The 13,325-nt window shown below is 41.6% G+C and overlaps 1 protein-coding gene across 4 annotated transcripts in view; it reads right to left on the reverse strand.

Moving 5' to 3' along the window:
- kiaa1549la (KIAA1549-like a) overlaps window positions 1–11,409 on the reverse strand; it is a 45,352-nt gene extending 33,943 nt beyond the window's left edge. For 2 of the 4 annotated variants that reach the window (XM_042301714.1, XM_042301711.1), the window contains exons 1-4: window positions 10,837–11,408; window positions 1,783–2,130; window positions 800–1,426; window positions 501–616 (exon numbers count right to left, since the gene is read on the reverse strand). In XM_042301714.1, coding sequence (XP_042157648.1) covers window positions 501–616; window positions 800–1,426; window positions 1,783–2,130; window positions 10,837–11,059 — 1,314 coding nt within the window. In that variant the 5' untranslated portion in view covers window positions 11,060–11,408. Of the gene's footprint in view, window positions 1–500; window positions 617–799; window positions 1,427–1,782; window positions 2,131–10,836 lie in introns of all 4 variants that reach the window. The other 2 variants (XM_042301713.1, XM_042301712.1) reach the window with 2 other exon arrangements.
- Between the last annotated feature and the right edge of the window lie 1,916 nt (window positions 11,410–13,325).

The raw sequence follows: 13,325 nt of genomic DNA on the forward strand, positions 1-13,325 counted from the left end.
AGAACAAGAATAGACTGACGAGTTTCAGAAGAAAGTTCTTTGTTTCTGGCCATTTTGAGTCTGTAATCGAACCCAGAAACGATGATGCTCCAGATACTCAACTAGTCTAAAAAAGGCCAGTTTTCAGTTGTGCTAACATAATTGCAAAAGTGTTTTCTAATGATCAATTAGTCTTGTGATAAACTTGGATTAGCTAACACAACGTGCCATTGGAACACATGAGTGATGGTTGCTGATAATGGGCCTCTGTACGCCTACGTAGATATTCCATAGAAAATATGCCATTTCCAGATACAATAGTCATTTACAACATTAACAATATCTACACTGTATTTCTGATCAATTTGATGTTAATTTAAAGGACTAAAAAAATGATTTTCTTTCAAAAACAAGGAAATTTCTAAGTGAGCCCAAACTTTTGAATGGTCGTGTACACGTTGTTCTCCAGGTACAGTACAGCAGTAACAGCATCCAAACACAGAGTACAGTAAAATACTGACCTGGACATAAACATTGGTGTCATTGAAGGCCCTCTGTAGAGCATGGGTGAGTCCTTTAGACAGATTCTGCCTCACAATGATATCAAGCCTGTTCCTCCTCAACTGCATAGACAACACTGTGGAGGAAAACACATACATGAGGTGTGTCAGTCTTCTGGATGTGAAGGATGGGACATCCTTTGGAATGAACCAGAGGACTTGTATTATGGTTGTAAAGATACTGTAACAACTCAAAGAAACAACACAGTGTATGTTAGTGAAAGGATGTTCAAACTGAGCTGTAAACGGTGAGCCCATACCCGTTTTGACCCAGGTCTTCTCAGTGATGTTACATGGTTGACGTTCCTCTTCAGCACTGATGGGAGGAGATTCAGTTGTGGTTGGTCCATGGGTGGTTTCTGTGGTGGTGGTGGGGACAGTCAAAGTGGTGGTCGGTGCAGTGGTAGTTGTACTTGTAGTGGGAGCGTTTGTGGTAGTGGGAGCACTTGTGGTTGTCGTCGCCGTGGTGGGTGGGTCAGTTGTGGTTGTCATCAATGTAGTTTCTTGGAAGGTGGTCACTTCCTGTGTGGTCGTAGTGGTCCGGGTTATGGTTGTAAACGCCTCTGTGGTCAAAGCTGTCGTGGTCTGGGGTGTCACAGTTGTGGTGGTCACGGTCAGGGGCGTGACGGTCGTGGTGGTCACAGTCGTGAGCTGTAGACTGTCATTAGTCACAGTGTCTGGTGTTGGGTTGGTGTGTGCCGCTGTGGTGGATGGTATAGTGGTGTAGTTGTCAGCCCTTGCAGGTTTGGTGGTGTTCCATGTGTGAGTAGAGAAAGGACTAGTCACATTGTCTGGGAGGGTGGAGTCGCCCTCCCCCAGGGTGGCCAGAGAGGACACTGGGACTGTTGGTAAATCTGGGTTTGCAGGCAAACTGCTGACCGCCTCCTCTGCAATGAGACAACAAACAGCGTTTGAATGATGTCACATCAGGTAATTCATATCAGGTGAATAATGTCCCCATTTTGATGATGTCTCATACTGTGAGGATGATGTCAGACCGGGAGAGGCAGCAGGCACCGGGGAGGTAGACGATGGAGGGGGTGGGGCAGGATGATGTGAACTGAGCTGGACCAAAATAAAATTAAATGGTGGATTTTGAGGGAATGAATGTGCAGAGCATGATGATGGATAAGGAAACAAAATATCTAGTCTGTAGACATTAACCACAGTCAGGAGGCTGTACGTATGATATGTTTATTCTTCTATTAGATGGTGTGGATGACTGTTTGAACATGGGTCCTACCTGAGCTGGTGTTTGAGGTGCTGTTGGCTACAGGGGCTAACGACAAAGGGTCTGTTGTTCCTGCTGTTTGATTGTCATTGTTGATGGCTGAGGAGGCATTAGCTAGTACTGATGGTTGCACTGGGGCCTGTGGCTCTTGGTCTGAGCTAGCCAGCAGGGTCAGTACAGAGGAGAAACCTGGCTGCTCTCTGGTGCTCTCTGCTGTCGCCCCTGATGGGTCTGTGGGCACGGCTAGAGCGCCCAGGAGCCAATCCTTCACTGGCATTGCCCTGGCAGAGAGGTTAGAGGGCACAGCTGGGTCCTGAGGCAGAGCTGCATGTCCTGATGACCCATTGTAGTGCCCTTCATCTGAAAAACAAAGAGAGAGATGGGGCTTAACAAGGGAGGAACGCATTTATTCTCTATTTGACTCATCAATCCCAGAGGCCTGATGATGACGTCTTGACTGTCTCTCATGTTTCTCATCAACATCGCCTCAATCTATAACTACATCTTGAAAATATGAAATATTCTTATTCAAAACGAAGCCTGGCCGTGCCCTCCTGTCAACAACATGAGGGAGGGAGAAACAGACTTCACACCAAGGAGCAGAACATGTGAGTACACAAACACTTCTTAGTCATCCAGGAGTATCATTATGAAACAGGGTAGCCTAGTGGTTAGAGCGGCAGGGTAGCCTAGTGGTTAGAGCGGCAGGGTAGCCTAGTGGTTAGAGCGGCAGGGTAGCCTAGTGGTTAGAGCGGCAGGGTAGCCTAGTGGTTAGAGCGGCAGGGTAGCCTAGTGGTTAGAGCGGCAGGGTAGCCTAGTGGTTAGAGCGGCAGGGTAGCCTAGTGGTTAGAGCGGCAGGGTAGCCTAGTGGTTAGAGCGGCAGGGTAGCCTAGTGGTTAGAGCGTTGGACTAGTAAACAAAAGGTTGCAAGTTCAAATACCCGAGCTGACAAGGTACAAATCTGTCGTTCTGCCCCTGAACAAGGCAGTTAACCCACTGTTCCCAGGCCATCATTGAAAATAATATTTTTTTCTTAACTGACTTGCCTAGTTAAATAAAGGTAAACATTTTTTTTTTTAAAGTAGGTCACTTATGTTTTGTTCAGGATAAGCATAGGGAATAGATTTAGATGTTAAGTACATATCTGGGACACACGTAAGCAGCTGCTGTCATTTAAAAACATATCTCAACCTACGAGTGAAAGCTATAGCTTGGGATTCTGTGCTGATACAGTGGTGGTGTTTTAAAAGGCCCCTTTCCTCAGTACAAGCGAACGATGAGGATTGGGCAGCTAGCAGGGTTTATTGTCTTCTGGAAGGCAGCCGGTGAAATACTGGCAAATCTCCAGAGCGCATTTGTACAGTACTTCCATTCTGAACATCCCCCACATTCTCAACTTATTCATCGGAGGATTGTTTCATTTAAAAAGAAGGATTTCCAAATCAGGCGGGCTTTGTACAACCAGGCCTGTGCCTAAATTTCCCAGGATGCAATCCCTCTGTCTCCCATTGACTCTACCCACTGAACTGTTCATCTCAAACAATGGATCTACCAATAACTAGCAGCAATTAATCCTATAAAAAGCTCTGATAAACCAATAATCAAAAGAACTCCATGAATATATATGACAATGAGCTTGCACATTCTTTATTGCCAACCCTACCAGTAGATATTCATTCTAAAATACCCTATAAGATCAGAAGTGTGAGTGTGACAGCATTTGGTGTCTTCAAGACAGGACACACTGAAGACCTCTTCCATATCTATCCTAACCCCCACAGAAAGCCACCTGCTCTGACAGGGTGCAACATATGGGGCCCTCCATCAGAAGCACTGAGAGTTCACTGAGAGGTATGAGCCATGGCAGTGGACAGCAATTGGGTTCATTTGACAACACGACTGCTCCAGCCATCCTGGGGTTCATGAAAAAGCTCTGCCCATTCAGAACACTGATCCGTTCGGGTAGGAAACGTGGTGCATCACCATCCTAGGCGCAGGTGGTGAGGAGGGGGCGCTGGGGAAGTGTCCAAGTGAAATGAAACCCATTGAGACAATGTGGTGTGCTTTCCATGGAGTGACATCTTTCCAACAGGATGGACAGATACACACTTCCTGAAACTATTCATAGTGTCCATCTGTCTCGCTGGGTGAAATAGTGCATCTACAGTACAGAGTAAATAACACTTTTACAGTGTTTTTCAGGAAGACTACAGGGCCCAAAAGCAACAATTAAATATTCACCTTAAATGCTGATTAGAGCCATTTATTCCACAAGCAAAACCTAGGAAACGTGAATATGAAAAATGTCAAAATATGTACCATATTGTATTGCATTTAGCGAAGCAACACCAATTTAAGACACATTTATTTTTCACCTAGTCTAAGGAGTATGTTTGGAAATGTTTTATCACAGTAATGTCCTCTTACTTGAAGATAAGGCAGATAAGGAAATGTCATCATAAAGTATGGACAGAGGGCATACAGCAGTGACACTATGGCTGGCAGATTTGTGCTCTGAGTTATATGAAAGTTCAGCTAATATTTCACTGTTTTGTTTGTCAAACACAACAGAATAACAGAAATGGCTTCCATTTACACTGACCGGTACTGCACAAACACCTGCTAAGTGAGGTCACACTGCATCTCAGCACGCATCTGTAGACACAGCATAGCAACAACACTGCTTTCTAAGAGGTGTCATTCCATCCATAGAGTCAATGGAATTATATTTACAGTAATTAAATAGTACTGTAATTAGTAGTCATGAAATATTACAGTAGAATATAAAATGTAATGAATATAAAATGTAAAAGCATTAAACCACATAGGCTACAGTGATTGAAAGACAGTGGCACTGTCTCCCAGGTAAGACATTACCAGAAATGAAGAGCTGAAGACAGACTTATAGGAGCACGGTATTACGTTATCGCAGTAAACCCTTTCCATTTACTGCACGCTAACTCATATAAATGCTAAACTAAAAGTCAAACCAGAGCCTGAGCTTTGCACAGCTTACGATTAAGGAGGGTATTAAACATTTTTAGAGGGTTGAAAGAAGCCAATGACGTGACAGTGCTGCATACAGGCTGGTAAAGACAGCTGTAAAATAGATTCAGAACAAACAAAGTGCCATATTCTGTTTCCTGTGTTGTTGGAGCCCAGGCTCTGTGTGTGACCTATATTGCAGTGGTCACACTCCTGGGTCCTGGGAGAATATGATGGACATACTCTGGCACTTCAGTTGTCACACACTTAAAGCCACAGTCTGCCATATTTCCTAAAGGTCATTTCATGATACATACATTGGTAGTACCCAAAATATTTTTGAAGATTTTTTATAAAAGCATTAGTACAACTGAATTATCATAACACAAAGAATAATAATAATAAGCCTAGTTAAACCACAAAGTAACAAGGTGTGGTGTTAATGCATACCATTGGAGGACTGAACAAGGTAACTAGCACATTGCAAGTGAAGGATGCTTTCCCAATGTGATAAATAAAACTTGGTTGTGATGTCACTGATGCAGAAGGTTAGCAGCTCATGTCCCATGTGACTAGATAAGACAGTCATGTGACCATTTTTCTGGCTCGGGGTAGGTCAGGCAGTCTAGCAAAAACAAAGCGAGAGTGTGACATTCTGAGCCACAACAATTTTAAAATCGGCCACATAAGGACATGCGCAGAGAGTGGAAAATTATGCAGTTGACAATCTGGGCATATTGTGGTGAGGCAGGCAGGCAGGCAGTGACCAATAATCCTCTCTGTAAGGGGCACTGAGGAGGCTCTTTGGTCTTTCTGCTGCATGCCTTTGATTTGAAGAAGAAAGACAGTCATGTGATGTTGCTGGGGGAGCTCTAGTCTAACACTGGAGCCCATGAAAAGCAACACAGAAAGGGGACACAGCAAATACCATTACATCACCCTGAATCCACTTTGGCAAACAAACAAACACTGATCCTGCCATGATCACTTCCACAACAAACCTGATGGCTTGTGTGACAGTGATAATGAATAACAACAATGGATGGAGCATGGATTTCAACAGGCCTTGTTTATTTTGTATTCTGTCAGGCTCAGTTTGGCTATGTAGCCTTCTCTTCTGGTGAGCATCACAGCTACCAGGGACTGAAATATTGAGAGTTTTCTAAGCTCCTGCAAGGGAGAGCATGTGAGATTTTCACCTCAGTGCATCCTAAGAAACACCTTATGATGCACTTGCATTTGCCTCGCAGCAGCAGCTTAAAGTCCCAGGGGTGCAGCAGGTAATCTCAACCATATTAAAAGTAGATGAGCGTCTTGCTTTTCCAGCACCACCCTCCAAAAGAGCAGTGAGAAAATGTATTTCTCATATCTGAGGAGTCGAAACTGACCTCAGGGGACCAGAAATAAGACCTAAGCACTGGGAAAGTTCGTTTCACTCTGCATTAGTTGTTGTTGAATTGTTCTCTGTAGCCTACTGATCCAGAGACAGACAATATCATGTCCCATGTGAGCAAGTCAAACATACAAGACCAACACTAAAAGCTCAATGAATTAGAAGCAGCGTATGGCCTTTTGGCAAAACAAGATACTGACATGATTGACCTTAATTACAATTAGTGTAGGGCATATGCCTTAAAGATCATTCAAAAATATAGACTTTGTCAACATTTTCATAAAGAAATGTACATAATTCAACAGAAAATGCAAGTGTACATTTGACTTGCATACAGTAGCCCTAAAACCAAAATTGTAATTATCAGAATGTTTTTTCAATCCATTTCTAATAGCTTCTTTCAAATGCAGATGGCGTGTGAGGAATTCACAGTTGTCACTACGATCAACTGTCAGAACTGGCACTAAAGTTAGAAAGAATTTAGGACACAGTCAGTCACCTGACCTTGTGTAGCTACGTGTTAAATGCATGCACACACACTCACATACAGCACACTGGCAGGCATGTATACAAATTGTATAAACTCCCCAACAAGCTCGGGAGGCGAAGGTCGCGTCATGCGTCCTCTGAAACATAGTGACGCCTCTAGCACTGCGATACAATGCCTTAGACCTCTGCGCCACTCGGGAGGCCCTACAAATGGTATTTTTTATGATGAATTCATATCGACTCAAGCGGCCAAACAGTAAATCACGAAGCCCCTAGCTATAGTCTATCCCAGGGAAGCGTGAGCACTTCGATTGATAGACTTTGAACATAAAAGTATGCATTGATTTTTTTATTTAATAAATGCCAAAACTGCTGCACAAACCAATGTGACTCCACAGGTCCAATAACGAACCACTGGCCATGCTTTTTGCCCTTTCTCGTCCCCTGCTGTGGCTCAAAGCTGTTTCATAAGCTACTGTAGTGGGAGATTTGCAGGTGCATATGGCGTGAGCACAGAAGCCATTTCATTATCGTCTCGGGAATCAGAAGCATTCATCTGATAGAGGTCACCCATGATCCTGTGACTCTCATAGGAAACACATTTGTTAAATGGCTCTTATGGTCAGTGTCACTGATTCCATGGAATATAGTATTCATTAGATGAGCTAAAAGGCCAGAACTCACTTGGCTCTCCTTTCCCATGACATAATAGACAGTCATACAGTGAGAAGCATCTTTGCAGCTCTCCGCAGGTTGAGGACACAAGTGGCTTCTAAACGGACACTAAAGATGCAAACTAAAATGTAAATGGGGTTGTTCCAGACAGGTTTAGTTTGCGTTAGCGTCACGGTATCCAGCACTATTGCAAAGCCCTCTAATTAAGTTGTGCCAAATAAATAACTACACACAGCTACTGTAAGGTAGTGCTGAAATGAATGAAAGCAGTTATTTCTCCCTCATAGCCTGGTTCCTCTCTAGGTTTCCTCCTAGGTTCTGGCTTATCTAGGGAGTTTTTCCTAGCCACTGTGCTTCTACACCTGCATTGCTTGCTGTTTGGGGTTTAAGGCCGGGTTTCTGTACAGCCCTTTGTGACATCAGCTGATGTAAGAAGGGCTTTAGAAATATATTTGATTGATTGATTGATTATTTTTGTCTGTTCCTGTTTCAGTATCTTTCAGTTTGATCTCCTGGTCTGCTCAGGTCTACAATGAGGCCAGACAGCCAGCCCTTCTCTTTGTGTTTTTCTCTTCAGTCAGTACTGAGGCCTCCCAGGCCAACACAAATTGAACAACTGCTGCTACACAGCAGGCAGCAACTATCAAGGCCGTCACACAGCAGTCACTGTGAGCGATGACGAAAGGGCGTTCTAATACATTGTGAGTTCAGAACTGCTCAAGGAGACGGAGACATAAATCCATCTGGATATTCGTAATTTAATCTTAAAAAGATTGATTACATTTTCATGAAAGACTTACTGTAAAATCCCTGTTACCTAATGTGTTGGTTTGGGGTCAACGTTATTCCCTGATGACAGAAATTACATTTAAAAAACATAACGTTTTGATGGACAATCTCCGGGGACATTAAGCTTGTCATACAGTTTTGAGAAACTTTTATGTCCCTGTGATAGAATTACAGTGTTAAAGAAACATTTGTGTCCCTGTGATAGAATTACAATGTTAAAAAGGGAACATAAACACACAGTTACTGGACTATGCAGCAGAGTAGTAGGCATCTACAGGGTTTCCCAAACTCTGTCCTGGGGCCTCACATGGGTGCACGTTTTGCTTTTTCAAGCTTGATTATTTGAATCAGCTGTGTAGTGCTAGGGCAAAAACCAAAGCCCCAGGACCAAGTTTGGAAAAACACACACACACACACATAGTATAATATACTAACATGCATTACATAAGCATACAGTATAATGTACTGTGCATATAAAATGAAGTATTCTGTATCAAGGTGTTAGCACATAATTTTCAAAAAAATAAACAAACTGTGTTTCAAACACTGTCCTGTTCAGATCAATAGATAACCTCCCCCAAAGATCAGGAATAAATAAGTACTAAATAAATAAGTACTATACCTAAATCGGGATTAGAAATCAAATTAGCCAACAAGCTCATCCTACCCACATGCTTTATAGAGGCTTTCCATGCATAATGTATTTAATGTAAAAGGGAAATATCTATTTAAGATCTAGCAATGCATAATTAACTTCCACAGCTCAGGCAATCACCCTAATGAAGCACAGAAGAGTGTATGGGGAAAGGTGCTGTACAGGCCATGTTTTGGCCACTCTCTTAAAAGAGTTCCCAAGCAACCCAACTGTTAATATTTGATTGCGGCATAATCCTAATTGTTGGCATCTTATTATGGGATTGTTTAAGGGGCTAACAAGCAGGACATAACAAAGGGGCCCACATTTTCCCACCATCCTTTGAGCAGCAAATTCTTTATAAAGGATACCAAGGAGAAATCCGACTGGAGCAGCATGCATAAAACACAGAAACACTGAAAGCCATTATCAGCAGAATGGGAATCCTGGTTAGCATAATTGATCAGTAATTGAAGACAGATTCATTATTATTGGGCATTCATTGCCTTGTGACCAGCAGCAGCCGTGGTCATAATTAGTGATAAATAAATACACGGGCTTTTCATCTGAATACAACCTACTTAACCAGTAGCATACTCTTATGAGCACACCAGAATGCAGTTTGCTGCTCTTTTCTCCACACCAATGTTGATTTTGCATGTCGTGACCACAGCTTGGAAAACCTGGTTAAAGAAATGTGTATTTGTGTGTAATTGGTAGAAAAATATTGGACATTAAATGGAGCACAAAATAGTGTTTTCTTGCTAATTAAAGGGTATAGGCCTAGGCATGCATTTTACTCTACCTCAAACATGTCTGTTTGCTGTTGAGCAGTGTGAAATCCTTTCTGCCATAATTTACAAGAAGAAGCATTTCATTTGCATGCACTATTCAAATCACACAGCATTTCAATCTTACACTATTGTCTAAAAGCAGACCAAATTGTAGTTTGTACTGGTTATTCATATGCTATAGGGCAGGCTATATATTTCCCTGTCAGAAAACAATTCATGTTAGGCAGATCGGTTCCCATGGCAACACAGCATATTTGGCTCCATGTTGACAATGCAACAGCTCTGTGGGCTCATTAAAGACAAAACACCTCATCCTCACATCCACAAGTGGATCTGGCCCATGCCCACGGCCAAATGGCAAGGTATTCAAATATGGTTTCATGAATGGAGGAAAAGAGGGATATAATAGCAATCTGAGAGGACTTGAAAATATAAAGGCTAAGGCAGGCCTATGGCTGAATCACAATATGTTTTTCCTACTTGAATGTAGAAAAAAAATACACATTGGAAAGCTAAAATTAGGTGAAAACTGCTACCCATGGTCAAATTATAGGCTTAAGCCTTTTAAACACCAGGTCCAAGGCAGAAAAGAAAAACACATATCTCATTAGTTGCATTTTGCTTCGTATGACAACATAATCCATTATTTAAAAATGATGACACGTTATGTTATTTCAAGAAGGTAAGTGACCTCCACAAATGCTGCCATCACTGTCGATCAAATAAGCAAGAAGCGTAATTATAATTGTCAGCGTTGCAGTCTTGACTGCTGAACACAGGCCACTCCAGGCACAAAGGCCACACCAGCGATTCTCTTCCTTCGAAAAACACAAGAGGCTGTGAGGCCACATTACAAAATCAACAATTATATTGATTTAGCATGTCTAATTGTCTGAATGTGTTTGCTTAAAGCTAAAATAGGCGCAATCAGATTATTGTGCGTAATATTTTAGAATGTCCCCTCCACATATACTAACTACATTGCAAATATGCGAAATTCAGTGGTCTCCTAAGAATCTTGATTGTTGTAATAAATCACAATTTCCTATTTTGACAAAAATAACCATAAGATCTGCTACTTTCTCCGCGGTCATTATCCGCGTATGTGCAGCGATGGTCATACTATAGGGACAGGGAGAGTTCCACCAGAAAAGTGCAACCAATTTGAGATATTTATACAATACAATCCCCATCCACCCGCAGGTCATATACAGCCTAACATCTCGATGAAGACCAATTAGTTAGTCCTACCAAGCAAGACAAATACTACTCGAACAGGTTGTCAACAACCAAATAATAAGTCTTACCATCAGCAGCTAGGACAGACTGCATTAAAAGCAAAACCATTCCAACTGATAAAATATATTTAGTCCACATTCGATCCAGTCCCAATGTCTTTCCGTTTTTCTGGAAACATAAGGTGGCTCCCATTCCCACACCTATCCATTCAATCGAGCCAATCGCGGGAGCATTGTTTATTCCGCTGACAATTAAATCATCGAGGCTGTTATGCACATGTTTTGAAGCCATTTGTTTATCCTTGATACATCTAACTGTCTTAATATTGACAAATACATTTGATAAATCCTTCACTGCGGACGATGTTCTCCGAAAGCCTCTCCCCGAGGTTGACAGAAAGCAGCAGCATTGAACCTTGTGTGTGATGCGTCTGGAGGTAACAGTCCATGCACCACGTCGACCTGCTAGCGCGTAATAAGCTATTATTTACGAACAATCTAAGATGCACTCATAACCATAGAAGTACATTTAATGATTCGGACGGAAAACGGCTCCCGTTCAAAACGCAGAAGTGATCAATTATGCTACCTTGTTGGAATATTTACAAGTCGAACCCGTCATTTCATTAGAAAAAATATCACGTCGCGGCTTGACGCGAGAGTTGACCGCAATCTCCTCACGGTAACAGACGACCTCTTGTGGGTATAGACGGTAAACCTAAACCGACCCAAAATAGTTCCCATTTTAATTGATCGTAATTCGATTACCAATTTGATTTGCATAAATATCTGTAAATGTATATTGAGCGTCAAAGGACAGCTTCACCAGCTGGGGCCAGGGTTAGCCAATGGCATCGCATACATTAGTGATGAGACATTGAGATCAGGGTTGAGAAGAGCATTACATAAACTACATGTCATTTTTTTTTTAAACATTCTGGTTTCGAAATGGCAGCCTACATTAACGTCTGCTACCATTCAGAACACTCCAGGCATCAGCTGAGGAACGTTGTCAAGTAAATCAAATGTGATGTGTGTAGCCTACCCTATGCACATTTTCAGTAAGTTAAAATATCGGTACTGCATTTCTACTTTGCTTGCACTGGGTGGTGCTAATGGCTTGGACCCCAGTATCATCAACAACTTAATGTATTGTACTACTCATAAAATACAAGTCACAAACAAGAAGGGTGAAGCAATATTTTTTTTATTCAAAGTGAATTTTTACAATAGTACACCATCAATTCTTAAATTTGACACACCAACAGTCACTAGGAAAACCCGCTTTTTGTGACAAAGTAAATAAGGCTTGGTCACATTGAAATCACTGAGAACTAGAGAGAAATACGACCGCAAACTGTAAGAGACATTACATCCAAAATAATACATTTTCCCAGTTCTCATATTATATTGCACAGTGCAGTTGCTACATGGCAAACTAGTGTAGCATAAAACCAAAAGCATATTAAAATAAAGCCACAGAAACTACACAATAAAACAGTTAACACTTCCAATTTAGCAATAAAGTCTATATGCTGTGTTTACTACATGTATTACCCTATCACTTGAAGTGTAATACAACTTATACTAACAGGTGAAATAACTGCAAACAAGATCCAAAGCAATCAAACCAAGTGGAAAGGATTGAAGATTAATGCAGTGGCATATTGGACAATACAAATACCCTGAATTAATTATAATAGCATAACATAACATAATACATTAGTTGCAGTATAGGCTTAAAAAGTGACAACTTTGGACCTAATCTGTGTGTATGTGGGTTGTTAAAGCAAATACCAATAAGTGATCAATCAAAACAGATGCTGCTATATGGATGTTTATCATTTACAGAATAGAAATAGCTGTAGTCATCAAAAAATGCAACAAAAACATTGTCATGTCTGCAAAGCCCCCAAAAATTCAACTCCACAAATACATTCACAGTGTATGTAAAGCTTTGCATTTGTCATGTTCAATAGAAAAGACAAAACTGTGTTGAGTGTTATATGTATAAAATATTCCCCGACTAAGAATAATTGTCTTTTTATGTTCTGTAGAAAAGCTATATAGATTCAGACCATATGGTTAAGGTTGAGCATTGGGATTGAGTGATCTTAAGATAACAGCCAGCACCCAGAAGAGCTCCTCAGAAAGGAGAATGCATTGTGTTTGTCAGCTCTACTAAATTGTACACTTGAGTCCAAAAGCAGAGTGCTTTCTCACTTCGTAGCAAATGTGAGAAACATGAGGATTTGAACAGGCTGCAGAAGTCCTGATAAAATATGAGGCTGCATAATCCTAACATCCTACCACTCTGGTGGAAAATACTCCGCTCTGTTGAGGAGCGTCCACGTTTCACTCTACTGCCACACTGGACTCTGCAGGAGAGGGACTGGCTAGGGGCCATGGAGTTATCAACCAACAGTTCTCTTGAGCAACATTTGAAAAGGCACTAGTTGTAGACACTGTTAGAGTGAGAAAAATGCTATGTGTGTGTCTGGAGTTGGGGGGCTAGTGAGTAAACATATTCAATCTTTCACAGTCCACAATGTATTGAA

This window comes from Oncorhynchus tshawytscha, linkage group LG19 (assembly GCF_018296145.1).
Source record: "Oncorhynchus tshawytscha isolate Ot180627B linkage group LG19, Otsh_v2.0, whole genome shotgun sequence".
NCBI classification, from domain to species: domain Eukaryota; kingdom Metazoa; phylum Chordata; class Actinopteri; order Salmoniformes; family Salmonidae; genus Oncorhynchus; species Oncorhynchus tshawytscha.